This window comes from Musca vetustissima, unplaced genomic scaffold, assembly GCF_032173495.1.
Source record: "Musca vetustissima isolate MV318-11 ecotype Yass unplaced genomic scaffold, APGP_CSIRO_Mvet_v1 utg426, whole genome shotgun sequence".
Lineage (NCBI taxonomy): Eukaryota > Metazoa > Arthropoda > Insecta > Diptera > Muscidae > Musca > Musca vetustissima.
In genome coordinates this window covers 103,368-127,074 of record NW_026885682.1, presented here as the reverse complement: position 1 = coordinate 127,074, position 23,707 = coordinate 103,368, and the positions used below count along the sequence as shown (strand labels likewise).

The window sequence follows — 23,707 nt, the reverse complement described above, 5'->3', positions numbered from 1 at the left end:
TACCCTACACAACTTCCACGAAAAACGAACTTTCTGTGGATCTATATTCTGAGCTTGGGCAATATTTCGCAATTTTTGAACCATCTGGACCAACTACAGACCGACAATTATTACTAGTGTTCAGTACAGTCCTTTTAATTACTTGTCCAAATTCCCTTCCCTTGTATTGTGATCTTCTTATTCCCATTGTAGCCTATAGATCGAATCGAAAAAACACAAAAAAATAAGTTTTCGGTCCACTTCATCACAATATAATTATCTGATCGTCACCGAAAATTGTAGGCGTTATCCTTGACCATAACTGGAACATCATGGAACATTTTAAAGCGATCAGCGCTATATTTCCGCCCTCTAGTGTGGTAAAGGGTTAATAAATAATATCTGAATACATAAGCACCTGAACATATTTAAGTGCAACTCCCACATCTGAGTACATACGACCATATAATTGATATCAATTTAAAGGTCAACCACTGCCATTGGATGTACCAACAACTTTTCGGGTCCATGTCCTTCAGGGGTAAATCTATACTCTATAAAATACAAATTTTGTAATTTTTCACACAAAATTCAGGGTCCCTTTGACCCGCTAAATATTGACCCATCCTTATCAAAACAGGCATGCTTATTCTTTGGCCCGATCCTAATCTCTATGTAAAAATTCGCGATGTTTGGGTCATGATTGCGGCCTCTATAGCGACCAGAAAAACCGATAAAAATTAAGTATTTGGTCCATTTTATCCCCTAGATATTAACCGATCTTTACCAAAAACAATAGGGGTCTTCATTGGCCAGAACTCATCCTACATGCAAAATTTCGTGAAGATTGGTCCATAACTGTGGCCTGTATCGTGTTTACAAAATATAATGGACAGACGGACGGACGGACACACGTGTCTAGATCGACTCAGCTAGTCGAGATATGACGATCGGTATACTTAAAGGTGGGTCTAGGACCAATATTTCGCGGCGTTACAAACTCTTGGGGCTGCACAAAGCTATAATACCCTGACAACATAGTTGTGTAGGGTATAAAAATGTACTTAGCATGGCACGTAAGATATAAGAAACTTCCATACTTTGAGAGCTTATACTGAAAAACTTACTTTTCAGACTTAGCATACTATTCTTCGGAGGCGTCGAATTTACCATGGCATAGTCCCCATACATTTTAGACATTTTGATTTAAGCCATTCTTCGCCCCGCCGAACTTCTTCTTGTTCGTAATGACATTATTTCTTTCAGTGGATTAATACATATTTACTTTCATTTCAGCCCGGGGATTGAGACGCAAACAATCATCACATGAAAAACAACTGCATAAAAAAGCATATTTGTTGAAATTAAAAAATGTACACGTCTACCACATCGTTTCTTGCAAGCGGTCGGTCGGTGGCCGTCCTGTGCTGTTAAAACAAAAGAATGTCTCAAGTGGAATATGCACAAACAGCCAAGCAACAATATACGAGTAATGCACACCAGCATTCATAGCGGCATTGGAAACAATGGTAATATCCTCCAAGTCTTCGTGCTCGTCGTCGACATTGTAATCATCATCAGAAGCTGCGGTATTAACAGCAGCATCAGGATCAGGCTACCAACGAAAGTGAGTGAGTGCATTAACTACAACAACAAAAGTAGAATATTCAAAATGATGATGATGGAGTCGGGCAGGATGAGACAAGAACGAAAGGAGTGAGCAATATCAACCACATCATCTAAAGCGGCTCAGGAAAACAAAAATATGAAAGAAAAAACAGAACCCGAATAGCTATGCCATCAGCAGGATAGTATACATACACATACATAGTGTGGGTAATAACTCCGAGCTTAGCAACAATGCATTCAAAAGCAAACAGCAACAACAACAACAACAACAACACCAATAATGCTAACGGCTACCCCTACATAATCATGCAAAGCATAAATCCAATGGTGTGCATATTTTGTACTGCCACCTCGCAATCTCATTTCAAAGGATTTGCTATTCACATTCCCATCCGCCGAAAATTTACTCATACCAGATGGGGCGATATGGAAAATCGGCAAAAAAGCACGAACATATTTAAAATGTCATAAAAAATGCTGTTGTCAAAACAGCAAAGACCACCAGCCACAAGAAGAAGCAGAAGAATGGAGAAACAACTTCAAACCAAAATACGGGAAACCCCCAGACCGCTGGATGCACAAAAAAATAAAATCACAGAAATCCCTTTTATCCGTTTCTGTATTACAGTTTAGGTTTTGTGTATGTTGGTAGTTTTTTTTTATTTTTACAACTTCCTTTACGGGATATTTGAGTGAGTGATACCCTACAGTTGTTTAGCATAAATATAGGTTTGCAAATGGGTAAATATAAGTATTATCGTTAGGGTGTATATTACAATGTGTATATTACAACTCAATAGATTCGTCAGAGACAGCATAATTCCGAGTCTACCCATTTCCGTCTGTGTGTTGAAATCCCTATAGACATCGCAGTATTTAAAATAAGAGCTTTGCTATTTTAGATGTTTAGTATTGCAAACGCGGTATCTCCCATAAAAATGTACATCCAATTTTCGGTATTTTGAAAGTAGTCGACGCAACCGAAAGTGCTGTAAGACTGGCATACATCAATGCAGAAAACGAGAAAAGGATCTAAATTTGCATTTTGATGGTTTGAAGTTTGACAAGAAAATACGAATCATAGGTTCACGTTTTAACATGGAAGAGACCCTGCCCAATATTCGGTATTTTTATGGGTGTAGCCCCATATCCAAGGAACAATTTTACTTGTAATTTTGTCAATCCCTGCTTAATTATTTCTATATAATGAAACCAGTGAGCGGATCAGTAAAGTAAGAGTCTAAGCACAACCAGAGAGTAAGAAGTCACGGGCATACAAAGGGAAGAATTAGCGGCTAGCAGCATAAAATGTCAATTATTTGTTTTCATTTTTAGAATATTATACGTTGTGCAAACCAAATTCAATTTATTATTTAATAACCAGTGAGCGGAGCAATATAGTCGGACGGGGCCGACCATATGATACCCTACACAACTACCACGGAAAGCTAACTCTCTGCGGATGTTTATTTCAAGGCAATATTTCGTGATATTTGCACCCTTTTGCTCGATTAGAGGTCAACAGCGTCTCTTCCTTGCATTGACATATTTTCCGAATATTACCAATATTCAGTACATTCCTTCTAATTAGGTACTTGTCCAAATTCCCTTCACCGGGTTGTGTTGTAATGTTTCTCTTATTACTATGGCCTATAGATCGACTCAAAAAAAAAAAAAAACAAAAAACAAAAAACGTCATGAACGCCATGAACGTCATGGAACATTTCAAAGCGATCAGCGCTATATTTCCACCCTCTAGTGTGGTAATGGGTTACTAACTGTTGTATGAATACGCAAGTACCTGTAAATATTTAAGTGTAACTCCCACATCCGAGGACAACAAGTAACACCCACATCCGAGGACAACAACTCCTCTTGGATATATAATCAAATTCTCGGATCTATGTCCTTCACGAGTAGAATACAAGATTTGTCATTTTTCATACAAAATTCAGGGTCCATTTAACCCGCTAAATATTGACCACTCTTTATCAAAACACGCATGCTTATTCTTTGGCCCGATACCCTCCTTTATGCAAAAATTCGCAATGTTTGGGCCATAATTGAGGCCTCTGGGGCGACTGGAAAAACTGACAAAAATTAAGTATTTGGTCCATTTCATCCCCTAAATATTAACCAATAGGGGTCTTCATTGAGGCGAACACATCCTACATGCAAAATTTCGTGAAGATTGGTCCATAACTATGGCCTGTATCGTGTTTACAAAATATAATGGACAGACGGACGAACGGACGGACACACATGTCTAGATCGACTCAGATAGTCGAGATATGACGATCGTTATACTTAAAGGTGGGTGTAGGACCAATATTTCGCAGCGTTACACATTCATGGGGCTGCACAAAGCTATAATACTGAAACATAGGTGTGTAGGGTATAACAAATAATGTCAAGGAACTTGTGGAAAATTATTGGAACAGTAGCAAGTTCGGCTTATTGCTATTATATTGATGGATTGTCATCATACCAAAGGGCGATATGTTCATCTCATAATTCAAAGAATGTTCAAAAGTCGGACGGGCCGACTATATGATACCCTTCACCACTTTGGGTACATACAAGATATGCTCATATGTACAATATCCTTTAGATATAATAGACATAGCATCTTTGGAGGATCATTGAAATGAAAGCTTGTTCGGCTTATCGCTATTACATTGATGGATTATCATTTCATAATGGTGTCCCCTAAAGCGATCTGAAAACCATTAAGGAAAGATCAAAAGTCGGACGGGGCCGACTATATTATACCCTTCACCACTTTGGGTACATACAAGAAATGCTCAAATGTACAATATCATTTAGATAGAATAGACATATCATCATTGGAGGACCATTGAAATGGAATCGAACGAAATTAACTGCGTGAAGTTAGATAGATGAACTAGATTAAAACATTCCCGTCACCTTGCCTCAATTGGTATGTGTATACCGATCTGAATTAAGATCTATATATAAATGGACGTATTTGAGCAAACGTGGCACCCACCATTCGGTATACTGCAACACAGTTCACTATCCATAATTTATCTAGATGCAAAATCCAATACACGATATTCTCGGATCGATACGTTGTGGACTAATTCGTTCTGAGCGGACAAACTTTAGTTATTTGGGATATCATTTTTATGAACTCGAATGAATATTTCATGTAAAGCGAACAGACATAGGCTCCTCCTGCAGCAATTGCAGTACGCTGTGCAAAATTTTGTCTCAATCGGACAAACACTGACAGTATGGTGCACCATTTACATAAAATCGCACGAAAATAATATGGAGCTATATCTAAATCTGAACCTATTTCAAATAAACTCCACGGATGCGAACCTGTAGTAATTTCAATAAGGTATGCAAAATTATGTCTCAATTGGAAAACATTGACTGTATGGTGCTCCATTTACATAAAATCGGTTTGGTGCACCGTATCTATATATATATATATATATAGGAGCTAAACCTAAATCTGAGCCGATTGTCTCCAATTTCAATAGGGTTTGTCCTTGGGCCAAATATGTCAAATATCAACCAAATCCGAACATAAATTCGATCTGTACTTTGTTCACAAAAATACATGGACGGACAGGTAGACGGATATGCATAAATGGATTTAAAAAGTGATTATATGCATATTGTTAAAAGAACCATGGGCCTATGTAGATTCCTCTTGCCTGTAACAAATATATGCACAAAGACATAATACCCTGTACAACAGTGTGGTGAAAAATAAACACACATCAATAAAAAACTGCATTAAATTTAATTGATTTTTCATTCTATTGTAGCCTATTCCAAAATCGCATATAACTGCATGTTATCAACATAATTTGTACAAACGCCAAATGATAAGAAATCCTTTCGTTTGTTTCCATGCCTGTAAGGATTTTTTGTCGGCTCTCTTCTGTTTTTTTTTCGGCTTCGGGGCAGTTTTAAATCATATGAAGCTTTTAGCAAAGAAATAGTGTACTGAGCAATATGCCATAGGCATATAAAAAAGGATTTTGTTAATTGTATACGCTCAAAGTAGAGATGAAACGTTTCGTGGCAAAGAAAAAAATAAATAAAAAAGAAAAATATTAATGTAAAGACCGGAAAAGGAAATAATTTGACCATTTGCAAATGGCTGCAAAATATAACATTAAATGTTTTGCAAAGCATCTAAAATCTATTTTAAATTCTACTTCATGTTGCTAATGCATTTTGAAATGTTGAATGAGAGCTTTATTGTATTTTATGTTAAAATGGGAAATTTGAAACAGATATGTAATATACTAGATGAGCCATTGGATCTTCGCTGCCTCATATAAAATTTTTATGACGATATCGGTAAGAGTTCTTAAGATATACACCAAGACATACTTTTGATTACTTATGTCAACAAATGTCAGCTGTGATAATAATTCATGGACAGATAGACATGCATAAATCGACTTTTGATCAATACGGAAATGTCTCTCGAATTATACCCTTCACCACACGGTGGTACCGAGTATTATGTCTTTGTGCATATGTTTGTAACAGGCAAAAGGAAACGAGATAGACACATGGTTCCTTTTGAGAATATGCATAGAATCACTTTCTGAGTCGATTTCTGCATGTCCGTCCGTCTGTTGGTGTTACATTGTAAACAAAGTACAGGTCGCATATATAATCCGATTTGGATGAAATATTGTACAGTTCATTTCTTTGGCCCACGGACGTACCCTATTGAAATTGGGCAAAACGGTTCAGATTTAGATATAGCCCCCATATATAGTTTCGTCCGATTTTATGTAAATGGTGCACCAAAGAACCTATATATCTTTGGATTTGCACGAAATTTGGCACAGCGCACGGAATTAAATCTAGAGTGGTGTGTGCTAAGTAACGTGAAAATCGGTTCAGATTTAGATATAGCTCCCATATATAGTTTAGTCCGATTTTATGTAAATAATGCACCAAAGTCCCTATTTGCACAACATTTGGCATAGCGTACTGAATTAGCTCCCATATATATTTTCCTCTAATTTAAGGTAAGTGGTGCACCAAAGTCCCTATATAGCTTTCGAGTTGCACGAAATTTGGCATGGGGTACTGAAGGGTGTGTAGAATAATGTGTGCTAACTTTCTTATACCTCCTATATATATTTTCATCCGATTTTAGGTAAATAGTGCACCAATGTCCCTATATATCCTCCGATTTGCACGAAATTTGGTGTGTGTTAAATTTCGTGAAAATCGGTTCAGATTTAGATATAGCTCTTGTATATTTTCGGCCGATTTTAGGTAAATAGTGCACCAAAGACTGTAAGAGGGCATACATCAATGCAGAGAATTATTAGTACAGGTCCATGGTTTGAAGGTTAACAAGAAAATACGATTCACATAGATTCAGGTTTTGACATGGAGGAAGATCCCGCCCAATATTCGGTATTTTTATGGTTGTAGCCCCATTCCCTCCCTATTTATTTCTATATAATGAAACAGTGACAAGAACAGTAAAGTAAGACGGGCCGACTATATGATACGCTACATTAAAATTTCCCGGATATATATTTCTAGCCTGGACAATATTTCCTGATATTTCTTGTGTGGTAACGGCAATACTAAACAATACTAATATATCTAAACACATTTTAGTATTTCTCTCAATAACCAGAACTTTATGCAAAATTTCGTAGCCATCAGCGAGAAATTAGCAAAATCAAAATATCAATACCCCTCAAAATATGAAGCTGGGAAAGAGAAATCCATTAGGAACATTTCGATTAAATCAGAGAAATAATCGAAGTTGACTGGCATGTTAGCAATCGTAACATCGCCCGGTATGTTCGAACATGTGATTCTAAGGATACATATCGACGACTCCGAACCATAGTATGCTAAATCGACTTAGCATGTTTTAAAGTTCTTTACGTTTTTAGATACTACGGTACTTCACTGAAATTTTGGTAATCATCGACCAATCCAAACCAAAGTTATAAGCAAAAATGTTCTTAGCATGGCACGTACGATTAAAGAAACTTCCATACTTTGAAAGCTTCTACTGAAAAACTCACTTTTCAGACTTAGCATACTATGGTTCGGAGGCGTCGATATGTACAATATACCCAAAGTGGTGAAGGGCATCGTATACTTTCCTTACTGGGTTTTAATTGTTTTTCCTCAAAATGTTGACCATCTTGTAGGGAAAATACGAGAAGGGGGAAATATCTTCGTGAATTATTGTGAGCAATTAAAAAAATTAAATTTGTGGGTGTGCTTAACTGATATCCAAAAACATTAACTGATATTATTTGTTATTTAATTTTTACCATTTTAATTGTGTTATTGCCACATTTTGTTATAATTTCATCAATTAACACTTTGCCGACCCCTACATTTGACATGCAATATAAATTGCTTTATTAATTTAAAATGGCAATTAAATACAACTCCAAAATTATAATAAGTGACTCAAATCGTTGCAGATAACGAGCAACTTTCAAAATTGCACGCAACAAATCAAAAGGTCATTGCAAATATTTTCATGGAATCGAAAATAAAACGAAAACATTCCCAAAAAACGCCCAAACATGTCGCTCACAGTGATCGGCTGGCTGGTTGGTTGTTTGGTTCGTACTCTGGCTTCATATCTCAAGTACAAATCACTCAAAAGACACCGAAGTCCGCCTTGTCTCGGCACATTTGGTGGTATCTGTAAGATAAGACAAAAAATATGATTTGAACAATTTTCAAATTAAAAAAAAAAATAAAAAATAAAAAAAAAAATAAAAAATTAAAAAAAACATCAAAAATTGTACTTCAATTAATGGCTTAATTTTTTCTTCTGTTTTTCTATAATTTTCCAAAAAATATATCTCACAAATGATTTAAACACGAGATAACATTTAACTTGAAACCTGTACTTTCAAAATCTGCCAAAAAAAAGTAAAAAAGCAACCCAAAGACTCATTGGTGCCAGCGCCATTCCACAACCGCTGCCACCACCATCAGTACCAAAAAGGTCAAAAGCACTATTTTAAGTGGAAAATTCATAATCGCAAATGTGTCTCTGTGTGTGTGACTTTGTTGCGGATTTGAGACAAATTTTCAACGATCGTAATAAGACACTTTTCTTATGATCTCTGTTAAATATTGGTCTGTTTGTCGTGGCAGTTTGCGGCGATTATTGTGACGTTTTTTGTTCTATTCAGTTGGTGCTGCGTTGCTTTATAATAGATCTTGGAATTTTTTCGGTGACTTCAAGTTTTCAACACTCTCGGATATTGTATTTTAGTGTTCCATGTAATTCGTTATGTCGACTACGACATTGGGGACATTTAATCATTTTTCACTTCATCACGAAAAATAACAAATAACTTTTTGGCACGACACCGAAATTAATCATTAAAGAGTTGTTAGGTATTGAGTGGAAAGCGCAATATTCGTACTTCTACTCCCACTTCAATGGCAAAGTTCACAAATAAATTGTTTGCGGCTAAATTAGGGCATATTTTAAGTTTTAAGTGATGGAGAATGCAGACAAACATAAATAAGCCTAGATAATCTATAAGATGTCAAATTGTTTGATTGGAATGCAATTTGATGGGGACCAAATATAGTATGCGGAATTATTTATTATTAAAGTATTATCCAGTTATAACAACTGGGTATACAAATAAACAATTTGTATACCATTAGTAACAACATAAGTAAGTTGGGTCAGGCCAACCTCAACCATTCAAAATTAATTAAATCAGTAAGGAGCTTTATATGGGGCCAATGGTCTCTAATAACTAAAGTGGCAATTTGCATGGGGGATATTATAAACTTTAACCTTTTCTAAAATCACCTTTTTATTCACCAGGAATTCGATAAGCCAAATTATATCCACATCGTTGAGAAATTTCGGTTGAAACCATAATAATACCGAAAATGGCGCAGGACTTTTTTATGGAGACTATGTCAGATATAGGCCTACATTTATCAGTATACCCTATACAGCTATGTTATATGGGTATAATAGCTTTGTGCGGCCACAAGAGTTTGTAACGCCGCGAAATATTGGTTCACCTTTTAGTATACCGATCACATATCTCGACTAGCTAAGTCGATATATGCATTTATATTACTTCAGTACGTTGTGTCAATCGGCCAAGCAACATCATTCTAGACTGAATTCAGTACCCTATACCAAAATTCGTGCAAATCGAAACATATATAGGGACTTTGGTGCACCAATTACATAAAATCGGACGAAAATATATATGGGAACTACATCTAAATCTGAACCGATTTTCATGAAACTTAGCACACATTATTACAGACGCAATTCAGTACGCTATGCCAAATTTCGTGCAAATCGAAAGATTTTCTGGGACTTTGGTGCACAAATCGGATGAATATATGGGAACTATTTTCACGAAACCCTGCACACATCATTCTACACTTAATGCAGTAGGCTATGCCAAATTTAGTGCAAATCGAAAAATATATATGGACTTTGGTACACCATTTACCTTAAATCGGATGAAGATATATACGGGAGCTATATCTAAATCTGAACCGATTTTCGCGAAACTTTGCACACATCATTCTAGACCTTAGTCATTACGCTGTGTCAAATTTCGTGCAAATCGAAGTATATATAGGGACTTTAGAGGACTATTTACCTAAAATTTCGGCAAATCGCTTTAGAAACTATATATATATGGGAGCTATATCTAAATCTGAACCGATTTTCACGAAACTTTGCACACATCATTCTAGACTTAATTCAGTACGCTATGCCAAATTTCGTGCAAATCGAAAGATATATAGGGACTTTGGAACACCATTTACCTTAAATCAGAGGAATATATATATATGGGTGCTATATCTAAATCTGAACCGATTCTTCCCAATTTCAATAGGGTTCGTCCTTGGGCCAAACAAATGAGCTGCGCCAAATTTCATCCAATTCGGATCATAAATGCGACCTGTACTTTATTTACAATTTAACATGGACAGACAGACGGACGGACGGACGGACATGCATAAATCGACTCAGAAAGTGATTCTCGATTATTTTTGCCTGTTGCAAACATATGCACAAAGACATAATACCTTGTACCACAGTGTGGTGAAGGGTATAAAAATCAAAATGTCCATAAAATGGGTAGTACTATACTATTTATTAGAACATTTTACATCCCATGAGAAACTGAAAAATCAAATTAGAACCATTTCGATTGAAAGGCGTGGCCCAACTCCCATCATAATGGGGGTACTCCTATATGGCGACCATCCTAAAACTTGAACTAACACCGATGTTTTTGGTACGGGGAATTTTTTAATCAACGAGAATTCAAAATATTAAATTACAACCTCTCTGATGCTCAAACTCCAAAAATATCGAAATTTGGGACGAAGCAGGACCTACCCTACCGTTCTATAAGTATCACCCTAAAAAGTGGTTCAATATCTATTTCCCAAAATACGAAATTACAACCTGTTTAAAAGCTTCAAAATACCGAATAGACATAGAATTTTATGAGGTCTCAGGACAATTTCTCGAGGTTTTGCATATAACAATATATCCCCAGTATAATCAAATAGCCAAATCCTCGGTATTTTTAAGGATTTATTCGTATTTTTCAAACTAAACGGATGTTAAAAATCATATATAACGGTCCCGTCAGATTATAAGAATTTTGATGGTAATGGACCGAATGGACCGTTTTTCACCTCTTATTTTTAACACTCCCGGGTTTTTGTGAGTATTTCTTCTTAAAGAAGGTTGACCCCTTTCATCTACAATTTGAAGTTAATATCCGCACATTTTGTTAATTTTTTCTACTCGAAGAAACCCGAACAAGAATTGTAGTCCAATATTCTTGTCATTAGTCGCCGTTCTTCCATTGCCATAATATGAATTCTAAATATTACATTCATTGGAATATAGAATACACATTAGAAGGTGTGCCAATGAATGTGAACTAAATGTTTTTTTAAGTGATATTTTCCCTCTATGCCATTGTTCCAGATTGACACACATCTAATGCCAATGAATCGTGCAACTCCACAAGATGATCCGATATTTAATATTTTATTAACTCTGTCAATAAAATGAAATAATGAAAATAAAAACCTTCCGAACTAAATCACTTAACACTCCCCACACTCAGGGCCTGAGTTTTTTTTAAGTCAGCAGAAAAAATACAAAAAACAATCACCAAGGTGTAGAAAAGTGGGTGTATTCAACTTAAATTTTTAAATTATTTTCAAAGGTCAAAGCAGCAACAGTAAGAAGTAAATGAAAACTATGATGATGGTGGCGGCATCGCGCTTCAATAAGGTTGGTTTTTAAGGCGATACTCAATTTAAAGGTACGTTATTTTTTTGTTCATTCTTTTGTTCATGCTTCAGTTGAACTTTAATTCTACGCGAAGATGTTGGCCAAGATGAGGCAACAAAAAACTGAAAACTCCGTAATTGAATCATAATCTCTTTTTCCTTAACCATAATATTTATGTAGTCTAGTACTACTAACGGCCAAAACGAGACCACGAACACCAGACATAAACTGTTAGTTAGTTGTAGAATGAATGTTGTTGTCTGTCGGTTATTGTTGTTGGTATGGGAAAACACTTGTTTTATTAGTTGTGTCCCACAGGATAACCAAATAAGTATTGTATGAAAAATATGGAATTTGTGTAGAATCTGCTACCCTATGGACCATGGGGAAATTGTATAAATAATACTATTACAAATATACATCTTTCGAACAGGCGAAATGCCTAGGCTAATATTTATATTTCTGGTCTAATAATAAAAATGCGAATATTTATAATCGACAAGTAAAAACGTATGTAAATTCGGTCGAACTTTTAATAGTTTCTATCCACACTTTTGGCGAAGCATTAAGAATGTACCAAATTACAGACGCTAAAGAAAGAGAACTGGCCTGAACCTATATATTTCAGATATAGATATAGTATATATACCTATATATTTCAGTATATTCGGATTTTAGTTATTTATTGATATCGATATATTTCATACTGCAGCTTATTGTCATCCCGTCCGACTATTGAACATTTCTTAAATGGCATTTACAATTGAAGTTTTTGCAGGGTTAACCTACTTTATGAGGATTTATTTGACAAATAGGCAATGGTGTTGACAATTGAAACCCTCTGGGTTAACTAAATCCGGTACAATGTAAACTTGCTATTACTGTCTTTTTTACTGTATAATCTTCTTTAATACTCCTTTAGTTTGCGAACTGGAATTTTTCACTTAATCTGAATACAGTTTATTATACTTCAGTTGGCAGTGCAGTGTTGTCTTGTTTCCAGCATCCATCTTGTCGACCAGCTTAAAGGAATTTTTGTTGAATTTTTTTCTATTGAATCCTATTCAAATATCGCTGATTTGTTTCTTTTGTTGTTTGTGGTAGCATGAAGCATTTCCGCTGACACTGTGCTTTATTTTTTTGTTAACGTTGCCCTGATGATTCAATTGATATCGTATAACATGGATTATTTGGGTAAACTTTAAATATAAAAATCATAACTTATTTTGCGATGATTGTAAAACAACATTTTGTGACATAACAATTTTATGGCTGGGATTTATGATTGGATTGCATTTGAAATCGGCAAAGAAATAACTAAATTATTAATTTATAACATTTGACTCTAAAATGATGTGTGGAAATATAGAAAACGTGAAAAGTTTTGTTATTTAATCGTCCTTCATGTATTTAAAGGTAACTTATTTGATCAGATTCGGAAATTCCTATTCCAAATTTCGTGACGAACGAATGTACAAACATAGGTCCATAGATTTGTTTGTTCGAAATTTGGTCATCGATACAGCAAAAAATTTTCTTGGTTTTATATATTTCTGCTCTAAACAGAAATATATAAAACGCCGCGAAATATTGGTCCAAGACACCGATCGTCATATTTCGTCTAGCTGAGTCGATCTAGACATATATGTCCGTCCGTCTGTCCATTATAATTTGTAAACACTATACAGACCACAGTTATGGACCAATCTTCACGAAATTTTGCATGTAGGATGGGTTCTGGCCAATGCACTATAGGTCAAATGACCAGTTTTTCTGTGCAAAATTGAAAAAAAAAAACAAAGTGTCGTTCTTCACGAGCTGTTGTTGTTTTAGTATTTAGAACACTCTAAAATAGAGATACGTGATAATAATTAGTGCTAAACATAAAGTACCGTTACACAGCTGGCCGTGCAGATCGCTCAATACAATTTATTCTATAAATATGCCTTTATTTCTGTGGGGCTTAGTCAACTTTGAATACGTATTATTTCGATTGTGTTTACAATAATTAAGTAGTGTAAAATGGAAAATATAGATACAAGTGAGTATATTTATATTAAATCAAAACATTTTTATGTTTGCGACACTATACTTGAAAATAACCTTTTAGTCTTTGAAGACTTTAAAAAGTTAAAGTAATTTGATAGATTGACTTTCAGTAAGCTATTAAAAAAAATGACCCAATATGACCTCTTTGAAATTTTGCACATAAATTAAGTGATAATTAATGAGTTAATTTAAGTTTATTTCATGTTGCGATTTTTTGCGTTTTGCGAGTAATGCCTCTTTTATCTAGGCAACCTCCGTATAAAAAATCGAAAGTTTTCAAGCATGTAGTGAGCAAAATTGATGTCGAAAACATTTCGGATGAAAGAGAGAAATTTTTAAAGCAAATAGTACATTTATTTTGCTTAAAATTAGCGCAAAATTTCGAAATATGTCACAGAAAGATGCATGTTTTCAAAGTCAACCAGTAAGGAAAGATCAAAACTATATGATACCCTTTACCACATTGGGTACAAACAAAAAATGTGTTCAACATCCTGTTGATAGAAGAGACATACCATCTTTGGATGACCATTAACATGGAATCGGGTAAAAAACAAATGTGATCTACATAGATGTTTGAGCCAATAAAAACCATACACATGACATTCTGAAATCTATAAGAAATATAAATATTGAAAGTTTGGTGCATCCTTTACCTAAAATCTCAATATGGACCGATTTCAAGGAAAACTTCATAGATGCCAAACTGGTACGCTGTGCAAAATTTCGTTTAAATCGGACCATTATTGGGAGTTTGGTGCACCATTTACATAAAATCGGACGAAACTATATATGTGTGCTGTATAAAAATCTGGACCGATTTCAACAAAACATCACTGATGTCAAACTCGACTAAATTCCGTACGCTGTGCAAAATTTTGTCCCAATCGGGCAAACATTTTCAGTTTGGTGCACCATTTACCTAAAATCGGACGAAACTATATATGGGAGCTATATCTAAATCAGAACCGATTCCAACAAAATTTCGCATACATTAATCTGGACATAATTCAATACTCTGTGTAAAAATTTGTCTTCATCCGACCAATATTGGCAGTATGGTGCACCATTTACATAAAATCGGACGAAAATATATATGGGAGCTATATCCAAATCTGAACCGATTTCTTCCAAATTCAACAAAAACGATTCAAGCAACACATAAAAATAATTTGGGCCAAATTTCATGACGAATACTATGATTTTGTTGCCGCTATTTATTTTGCACAGAAAAAGTGGACATTTGACCTATAGTGCAATGAAGGTCCCTATTGTTGTGGTAAAGATCGGTTAATATTTAGGGGATGAAATGGACCAAATACTTAATTTTTGTCGGTTTTTCTGGGCGCTCCAGAGGACGCAATTATGGTCCGAACATCGCGAAATTTTACATGGAGAAGGGGATCGGGCCAAAGAATAAGCATGTCTGCTTTGATAAAGATCGGTCATTATTTAGCGTGTCAAATAAACTCTGATTTTTGTGTGAAAAAATACAAAATTTGAATTCTATGGTTTATATATTTACTCCTGAAGGATATATACCCGATAAGTTGATAGTGTATCCAAGAGGAGTGGTTGACCTCTAAATTGATACCAAATATATTGATGTATCTATTCGGATGTGGGATTTACACTTAAATATTTACAGGTGCTTACGTATTCAGATATTATTTAGTAACCCATTACTAAATTAGAGGGCGGAAATATAGCGCTTATCGCCTTGAAATTGTCCATGAAGTTCCAATTATGGTCAAGGACAACGCCTATAATTTTCGAGATGATCAGAATAAAATGTTGGGATGAAGTGGGCCGAAAACTTAATTTCTTTTTGTGTTTTCTAGTCGAATATAAGCCGAACATCGCAACTAAACCCACTGTGAATATTTGTAATATTCGGAACATATAAAGAAGATGTGCTGTTGACCTCTAATCGGGCAAGTCGGGGCAAATATCACGAAATATTGCCCAGGCTCGGAATAAACATCCGAGTTCCGTGGTAGTTGTGTAGGGTACCGTATGGTCGGCCCAGTCCGACTATACTGCTCCGCTCACTGGTTATCAAAAATGGTTTTATTGTTTTCTCCAGATAATATATCATATACCTTTATATGGGGGCTACACCAAAACATGGTCCGATATATCCCATTTGCAACCATGTACAGTGAGGTTTTCATTAAATATTTCAGTGTCGGTAAAAAAAGAAAATTTTAACCGTTATGGATTTTTGAATTGTTAGCAAAAAATCTTGTATTTGGAATGCATTCCATGGAAATTTTCTCATTGATATGCAATCAACAATTCACTGAGGAAACAATTTTGAAAACATGTGTGAGTATGGTCAGGCCATAAGCACTGCCCATCTAATTTTACTCACCGGATTTTTTATTTTCAATTTCCCATACTGTAGGAAACTTTTACAGTCGTCAAATATAAAATATCTAATACATTTAACCCATTACTAACCCCACCTTTCCAAAAAAGAAAAAAAACACACACACATAAAAGATAATCGCCATGCGAATTTTGTTTGAGGAAAACTTTTCAAATAGTGCAGTGTTTAGCCATAGCAAATAATAGGTCACAATGTCATTTATATGTACACACATCCGGACCATGGAGAAAAATGGTTAGAAAGTTTTGTCAAATTTCCCACAGACGAGTGTATAAAACCCAAACAAGGGTGTGTTTGTGTGTCCGAAAATATGTTCATATTTTTTTCACGAGAAAATTCTTTACAAAGGAAAAATACGTCTAATAAACTTTGTGTATCTTCAACTATCATCTATACCATGAAGCCTGGCATCATCACCTGTGTGTTCGTCTATTGCATGTATTCCAAGAATGTAGTATGTTGCATTGGAGTCATTTTGAGGTAGGTACAGATGACACTGAGTGCTTTCACTTTTTATTTGAATTAGCTTGGAAAGATGGGATACTATTTCATAGGGGCTTCCATGGGAAATAAATCAAACTTGCGAATTTTGAAATTTCGGTATGATATCAATTGTAATTACTTTTAATTTGTTCGATCGTAATGTTCGAGTGATGTCTGTTAAATAGCATTGCTAACATTTTTGGTTACTGAAATATATCTCTTTTCTAGCCACACACTTTGCGAAATAAAACTTATATCGCTTTTGTCATCTACATACAACAACACTGTAACACACATACCAACAACTGAAATGCAATTTACTGTTTATTATTACCAGAAGGTCTATCAACATTACAGAGGCCGTTTGGTCATCAGCGATCACTTGAAAAAACACAGTATCTTATTTGTTGAATTTGAAATTTTGGGCCACAGTAGTGAATTTCATGCAGCATGATCAAATATATATTTTTTTCGATTACAAACATTGAAATTTTTCAAGCGAGGCAAAAGGAATATATGCAATTAGTACCTACTTCAATAAAAATGGTCTCTATATCCTAGTTTCGATATTCCCTCCTCATTTTCGGTATTATTAAATTTGTAATTGGATTTCCTCACCGAAGTAGCTATAATTTCCCAGGTAACAATTTTTGTCGAGCGCTCTCATTTCAGATTTCTTTCCGAAATTTCTAAGGTTTCTTTAAAATGACTGTAGTTTGTTTACCGAAAAAAAAAGAAGTCATTTCAACTGAGATTTAATTCTTTATTTTCGACATTCTCTACAATTTTTTCCGATTACTTGCCGAATAATCTGTATATTCTGTAAAAATATCTAGATTTATTCAGAGTTTCGATTGAAACAAATGTCAGAATTTCGTAAAAATCATCAGATTTTTTGCAAAAAAAAAAAAAAAACATTCCAAGGTATTCAGAATATTTTCTGAACTTGGAATCATACACCCGAATTGTATTTAAACTTCTGAAATAATGTCCCTATTTTCGGCCCATTTTCAAATGTTTCTTAAGAATTTTTTACAAAATTGTTCAGAAAATCGAAAATTTCCTCAAAATGTTCTTTCTTTCTCCCGAAATTTTCGTCTATAATTTGTAAAGAAACTCGAATGTTCCTTCCGATTCCGACAAAACTTTGCAAATTTGTGGGCACCATCACACAACTTTGTTCCGATTTCGGGACAATTCGGCATCAGAATCGGAAACTTGTGAACTTTGCGAATTCGTGGGCACCATCACACAATTTTTTCCGATTTCGGAACAATTCGGCATCAGAAACTTGTGAAGAGTTTCGTTCCGAATTCGGAAATAACTCGGAACAAATTGTAAGCTGGGTTGGCATATTGTTATCTTGGTTAAACAATTATTTATTCGATTTGTTAAGATTAAATAATGTTATGTAATTTGAAACATTATTTTTCAGTGCATGGACAACCTACTACCACATAAAGCAACCATTATGGGTTCAAAAGTCGGACGGAGCCGAGCCCTTCACCCCCAAAGTGGTCCATACAGAGATGCTCCAGTCGATATAACAAACGTCATTGGAGAACTATTGACATCTAAGCGGACATCATTTCATATGTGAGCTCATTCTGAAATCATGTAAACGAGGCAGATATGGGGTCTCTGCATTTGTATGAAATCGAGCAAAATTATGTAATCCGGACCGATTTGGAGAAAAATTGGCATACGTAATTGAACAAATTTTAAATATTTAACCTAATTTCATGAAATCGCATGAAAATATATGAGGGAGTTGTATCTAAATCTGATACGATTTAAAAGAAACAAAATAATTACGTCTAAGTCGGACAACCTTGGGAGTTTGGTGCATCATTTATAAAAAATTGGATGAATTATAGTTATATCTAAACCTGATCCGTTTTCAATGAATCTTAACACCTAGACTCAATATGGGACGCTATGCAAGCCTTTGGGGGTTTGGAACACCATTTACAAAAAATTGGACTAAAATATATATGGGAGCTATACCGATGTCAGCAAAACTTCACATAGGCTACATATGGACTCTGTGCAAAATTTTGTCTAATCGGACAAACTTTGGAATTTTGGCGCTATATTTAAATAAAACCGGATAAAATAATACGTGAGAGTTATACTAAATCTGAACTTATTTCCTTGGGCCAAATAAATGAGCTGTGCCGAATTTCATTCAATTCGGATGATAAAAGCGACCTATACTTTGTTCACAAAAATACATGGATAAATCTATTCTTAAATATACATCTAAATTGCCCGTTGTCAACAAACACAACTGGTTGTAAGATGTAATCAAAATACGCGGCGCCGTTGCGTATTTCATCTGTCGGTTACTTTAATTTTGTTGAATAATTTCTACTCCCACTAAAAGAATATTGTGTGGGAGTGTGTATACCACAAATATGTGAGCCTCTCGAGCAGTTCGGTATCAAAAATGCAATGAACGATATCACCATTCCGTAATTTTTATTTATTATTACTATTTAAATATTTTTATACTCTACACAACTATGTTGTCAGGGTATTATAGTTTTGTGCAGCCCCAAAAGTTTGTAACGCCGCGAAATATTGGTCCTAGACCGACCTTCAAGTATACCGATCGTCATAACTCGACTAGCTGGGTCGATCTAGACATGTGTGTCTGTCCGTACGTCCGTCTGTCCATTATGATTTGTAAACACGATACAGGCCACAGTTATGGACCAATCTTCACGTATGTGAAGATTATGGCTCGAACTTCGCGAATTGTCACATGGAGTCGGGCCAAGGGGGTCGGGCCAAAGAATAAGCATGCCTGTTTTTATAAAGATCCGTCAATATTTAGCGGGTCAAATGGACCCTGATTTTTGTGTGAAAATTTACATAATTTGTATTTTATATCGTATATATTTACTCCTGAAGGACCTAGACCCGTGAAGTTGATAGTATGTTCAAGAGGAGTGGTTGGCCTTATAATTAATACCAATAATATTGTCGTATGTACTCGAATGTGGGAGTTACACTTAAATATTTATAGGTACTTATGTATTCAGATATTATTTAGTAACCTATTACCACACTTTAGGGCGGATATATAGCCTGATCGCTTTGAAATGTTCCATGAGGTTCCAGTTATGGTCAAGGACAACGCCTAAAATGTTATTATCTGATAATCAGATAATAATTTTTCGGATGAAGTGGACCGAAAACTTAATTATTTGTACTTTTCGAGTCGAAAGCCGAACATCACAACACAACCTACGGTGAAGGGAATGTGGACAAGTAATTAGAGGTAACATTTTCTTACCTCTAGCCAGTCAGAAGTTTGCAAATATAGAAAATATTGCCCAATCTCAGAATATAGAACCACAGAAAGTTAGATTTTCATGGAAGTTGTGTAGGGTATCATTTGGTCGGCCCCGTACGACTATACTGCTCCGCTCACTGGTTATATATAATATTATAAATTTCATATGTGGCATTCTTCCTCTATTCCTAAAGGATTATAATACAGAAATACACTAGAACAACTGCAATTAAGTTGACATACTCAAAAATAAAAATTTCGAAAATTATTATACCGGCCACATTTGTCTTAATTTGTTAAATATGTAAACAAATTAAGCACGCGTTCACTGTCGCACAATTTCATTTTACACATTACACGTAATTGAATCTATGGACTATGTATGGTGTATGTATGTATATAAGTATGTATTCATGTAAATGTGTAAGTGCATTGTGATTGGAATGAATTGTTTAAATCATGCATTCAGCTGACATGTATTCATTTAATTTAATAACCACTAAAATAATAAAAATTCTAACGTGTTATACCGTCCACCATATATTGGCGTAATTATTTCGTCATTCATTTAGCAGAACTTTGAAATATTTGAGTATGAGAACCAGTATTAGTATTCAAATATATAATATGGGTTTCAAAATGTTGGATAGATCTTGAAATAGTCTTGTTCAGAAAGAATTGTGAATTTTCGTTGGCTAATGTTGTTTGAATTGAAGATATAAGGAGGGTATATTATACAAAAATATGCCTCATTCGATTTGACTGAAGACATGGCATCCAAAAAAATAAACGCACACCAACAAGCAGTGAAATGAAATATTCTTCAAACTATTTATTTATTCAATTTTACAAATTTCAAAATAGCACGTACAATAATTTGACGACGAAAGTGTATATTCTCCAAAATAAAAATTACAAAAGCCATTGCATTTCCGTTGAACAGAAAACGAAGCGGAATTTTAAAGTAATCAATGTTTAGAAATCTCACCACCACATCTCGGCTGTCCCTGATGAAACGTATTTCTCCACTGTAAATTCCCTCTAGACACGAATCTCTTTTGAACTTATCAAACAGCCCCGATTCCACGAAATATCCCAGAAAATCATTAAATTGTTGAATGTAGGGTAAATTTCTCCTTACTGTGTAGTACTTTTGATGACTGTATATGACGAGCTCGATGTGGTGCATTAACGGTGTCTTCAGAAATTTCTGCTGATATAGAATAAATTCCATCTTGTCTTGTTGCAGGACATATAAATAGGAAGTATTCAAAGCGAAGAGTGATTTGTGGTAGGTCACAATATCGGTAATTTGAAGATTATTCGATATTGCGGAAGGCATGCCAAAAACCGAATGCAAGTAATTGTAGGTGTAGTTGCTGACAAGCAATGACAAGTTGGTGGCTTCGATGTCGGCCAATGTTTCGATTTTCGTTGCAAAAACATTGACGGTCAGGATGCTTGACAATTTGGCCATGTAAAAATTAATGGAAACAAATCCGTATATTATCAAACTGAAGGTGAGGGTTTTCTGCAGAATTGTTTTGCCATTTAAAATGAAATGGTATTGGAACAGGAGCCAACTTTCCACAAATAATACTGCTCGAAAAAAGTTGTCATAGTACTTCCTCTGTCCGGCAATCAAACTTTGTGTGACAAGGGATACGAGAATCAAAAGAAAAATGTTAAATAGCCAAAGACCTTTTCGAAAGGGCAGGTAGTAGTAGTACATCATTGATACGGGCTGAGGAGATGGTACCACAAAATAATAGTTGATATTGTCTAACACACGACTACGATCTAAACCATGCCAATATTGAAGAGTGCCGGGTATAATATCGATTTCATTTGCCTTCATTGCTGTTATCAAACGCATAATAGGCAGACCTGTATGGGGCAAGTTCAAACAAACCATTTCAAAATTATATTGTTTAATAAATATTTCCAATGGCTTCCAATATGTACCGGTGACCTGTACTTTGCCATTTCGATCGGTATAACGATAGATGTTCGGCGCATTGTGGAATACAGTCAATTTCAAAGGGTATCCTTGAAAATCCTTAATTGGTGTTCGTTCACTGTATTCACGAACACTTGTTACCATTTCGATAATTAGCTTTGGTATTGGATTGTATGTGAAGAGATCACCATTTGTGTAGTACAAAGTATTAACAAAACCCAAAGACCAATGTGTTTCTGCGGATTTATGTAAGTCGGTGCGAGTTGCATTATTATAAATCCAAAGAATGTGAGTTAAATGTAAGAATGGCAAAATATTATTTACTTTGATACTCAGTTCTTCTTCCTCACTTTTATTTACTTGGACAACTGTCAGCATATTGTGGCTATGCAGTTGCGTAACATTATATTTGTCGCCGATTTTATCAGCGAGTACCAATATCTTCGGTACATTTGTTATCCTTAAGAGTCCATCAAAATTGTTTGTTATTTCAGTAGCTACCAATAGATTCCATTCTGATTTTAATTTATCATTTAATTCGTTGACAATGTGGCCAAGTTTATATTCTTTCTCCGTTAGGGACTCAATTAATTCTGGACGCCAAAGTATTATCACAAATATGAGCCATAAATTGCGCAGTTGCATTTTATTTCCGCGAATTTCTGTTCTATTATCGGTTAACAATTCTATTGTATTGAGATTTCAAATGAACATATGACCCAAATTTAGTTTTGCACTTAGTTCATGTTGATTATTTACGTATGTATATAAATTATAATTATGGCTTTCGAATGTCAACAATTCCTTAGTGAAATAACCGATATATTGGTTATAGTAAAAAACAAGTAAAAAAGCGTTAAGTTTGGCCGGGCCGAACTTTGGATACCCTCCACCATCGAAATACTGACAAATTTTTGTAATGAAAACATAGGGAACATACATATAAGGACAATTCTTCCAATCGATTATTGTAACCCAAATACACCTAAGTCTGTTTTTACACGGATTGGGGTTTTCCTAAAATCTCAAAACCCTAAAATGTTGACATATATGATTAACGCATGATACGGTGAAACATGTGTATAAAATCCTGAAAATAATCCAATTTAGAGTGCAATATTATATATGAGGCATACTAAAGCAGGACCAATATTGACAACATTGTGTAGGAATTAGCAACTACTTGGTGTTTTCATTATATAAGGGGTTAGGCCTAATTAAGGGCCGATGTAGCTCAAGTTCCAAGTTAATATTTTAGTTTTGAATCCCAATACCGTCCATCACTCTAAATATTAAGTAGGTAGGATGTTTTATATAGGACCTGGTCCTAAATGCGGGTCGATACAGTTCATTCTCAAACCTCACGTTTTAGTTTTTATGCCGATATCCTCCGAGAGAAAAATGGTTACAACATATGGCTATATCGACTAAATCGATTTAGAATTCCTACTATGTGTGTTATGAACTGAAAATTTCGTCTACCGAATATCCCTCCTACTATGGTGGAATACAACTATATGGGATAACCCCAATACACGGAAAACTATTTTAAAATAAACAAGTGAAAAAGTGTTAAGTTCGGCCGGGCCGAACTTTGGA

The 23,707-nt window shown here is 35.0% G+C and overlaps 1 protein-coding gene across 1 annotated transcript; it reads right to left on the bottom strand.

Moving 5' to 3' along the window:
* Positions 1 to 1,249: 1,249 nt before the first annotated feature.
* Positions 1,250 to 22,753, bottom strand: LOC133332938 (uncharacterized). Its single transcript, XM_061541303.1, has 3 exons — positions 21,290 to 22,753; positions 1,365 to 1,594; positions 1,250 to 1,316 (listed from the first exon to the last, which is right to left on the bottom strand). Exons 1-3 carry the CDS (start codon positions 22,751 to 22,753, stop codon positions 1,250 to 1,252), a joined length of 1,761 nt encoding a protein of 586 aa, XP_061397287.1.
* Between the last annotated feature and the right edge of the window lie 954 nt (positions 22,754 to 23,707).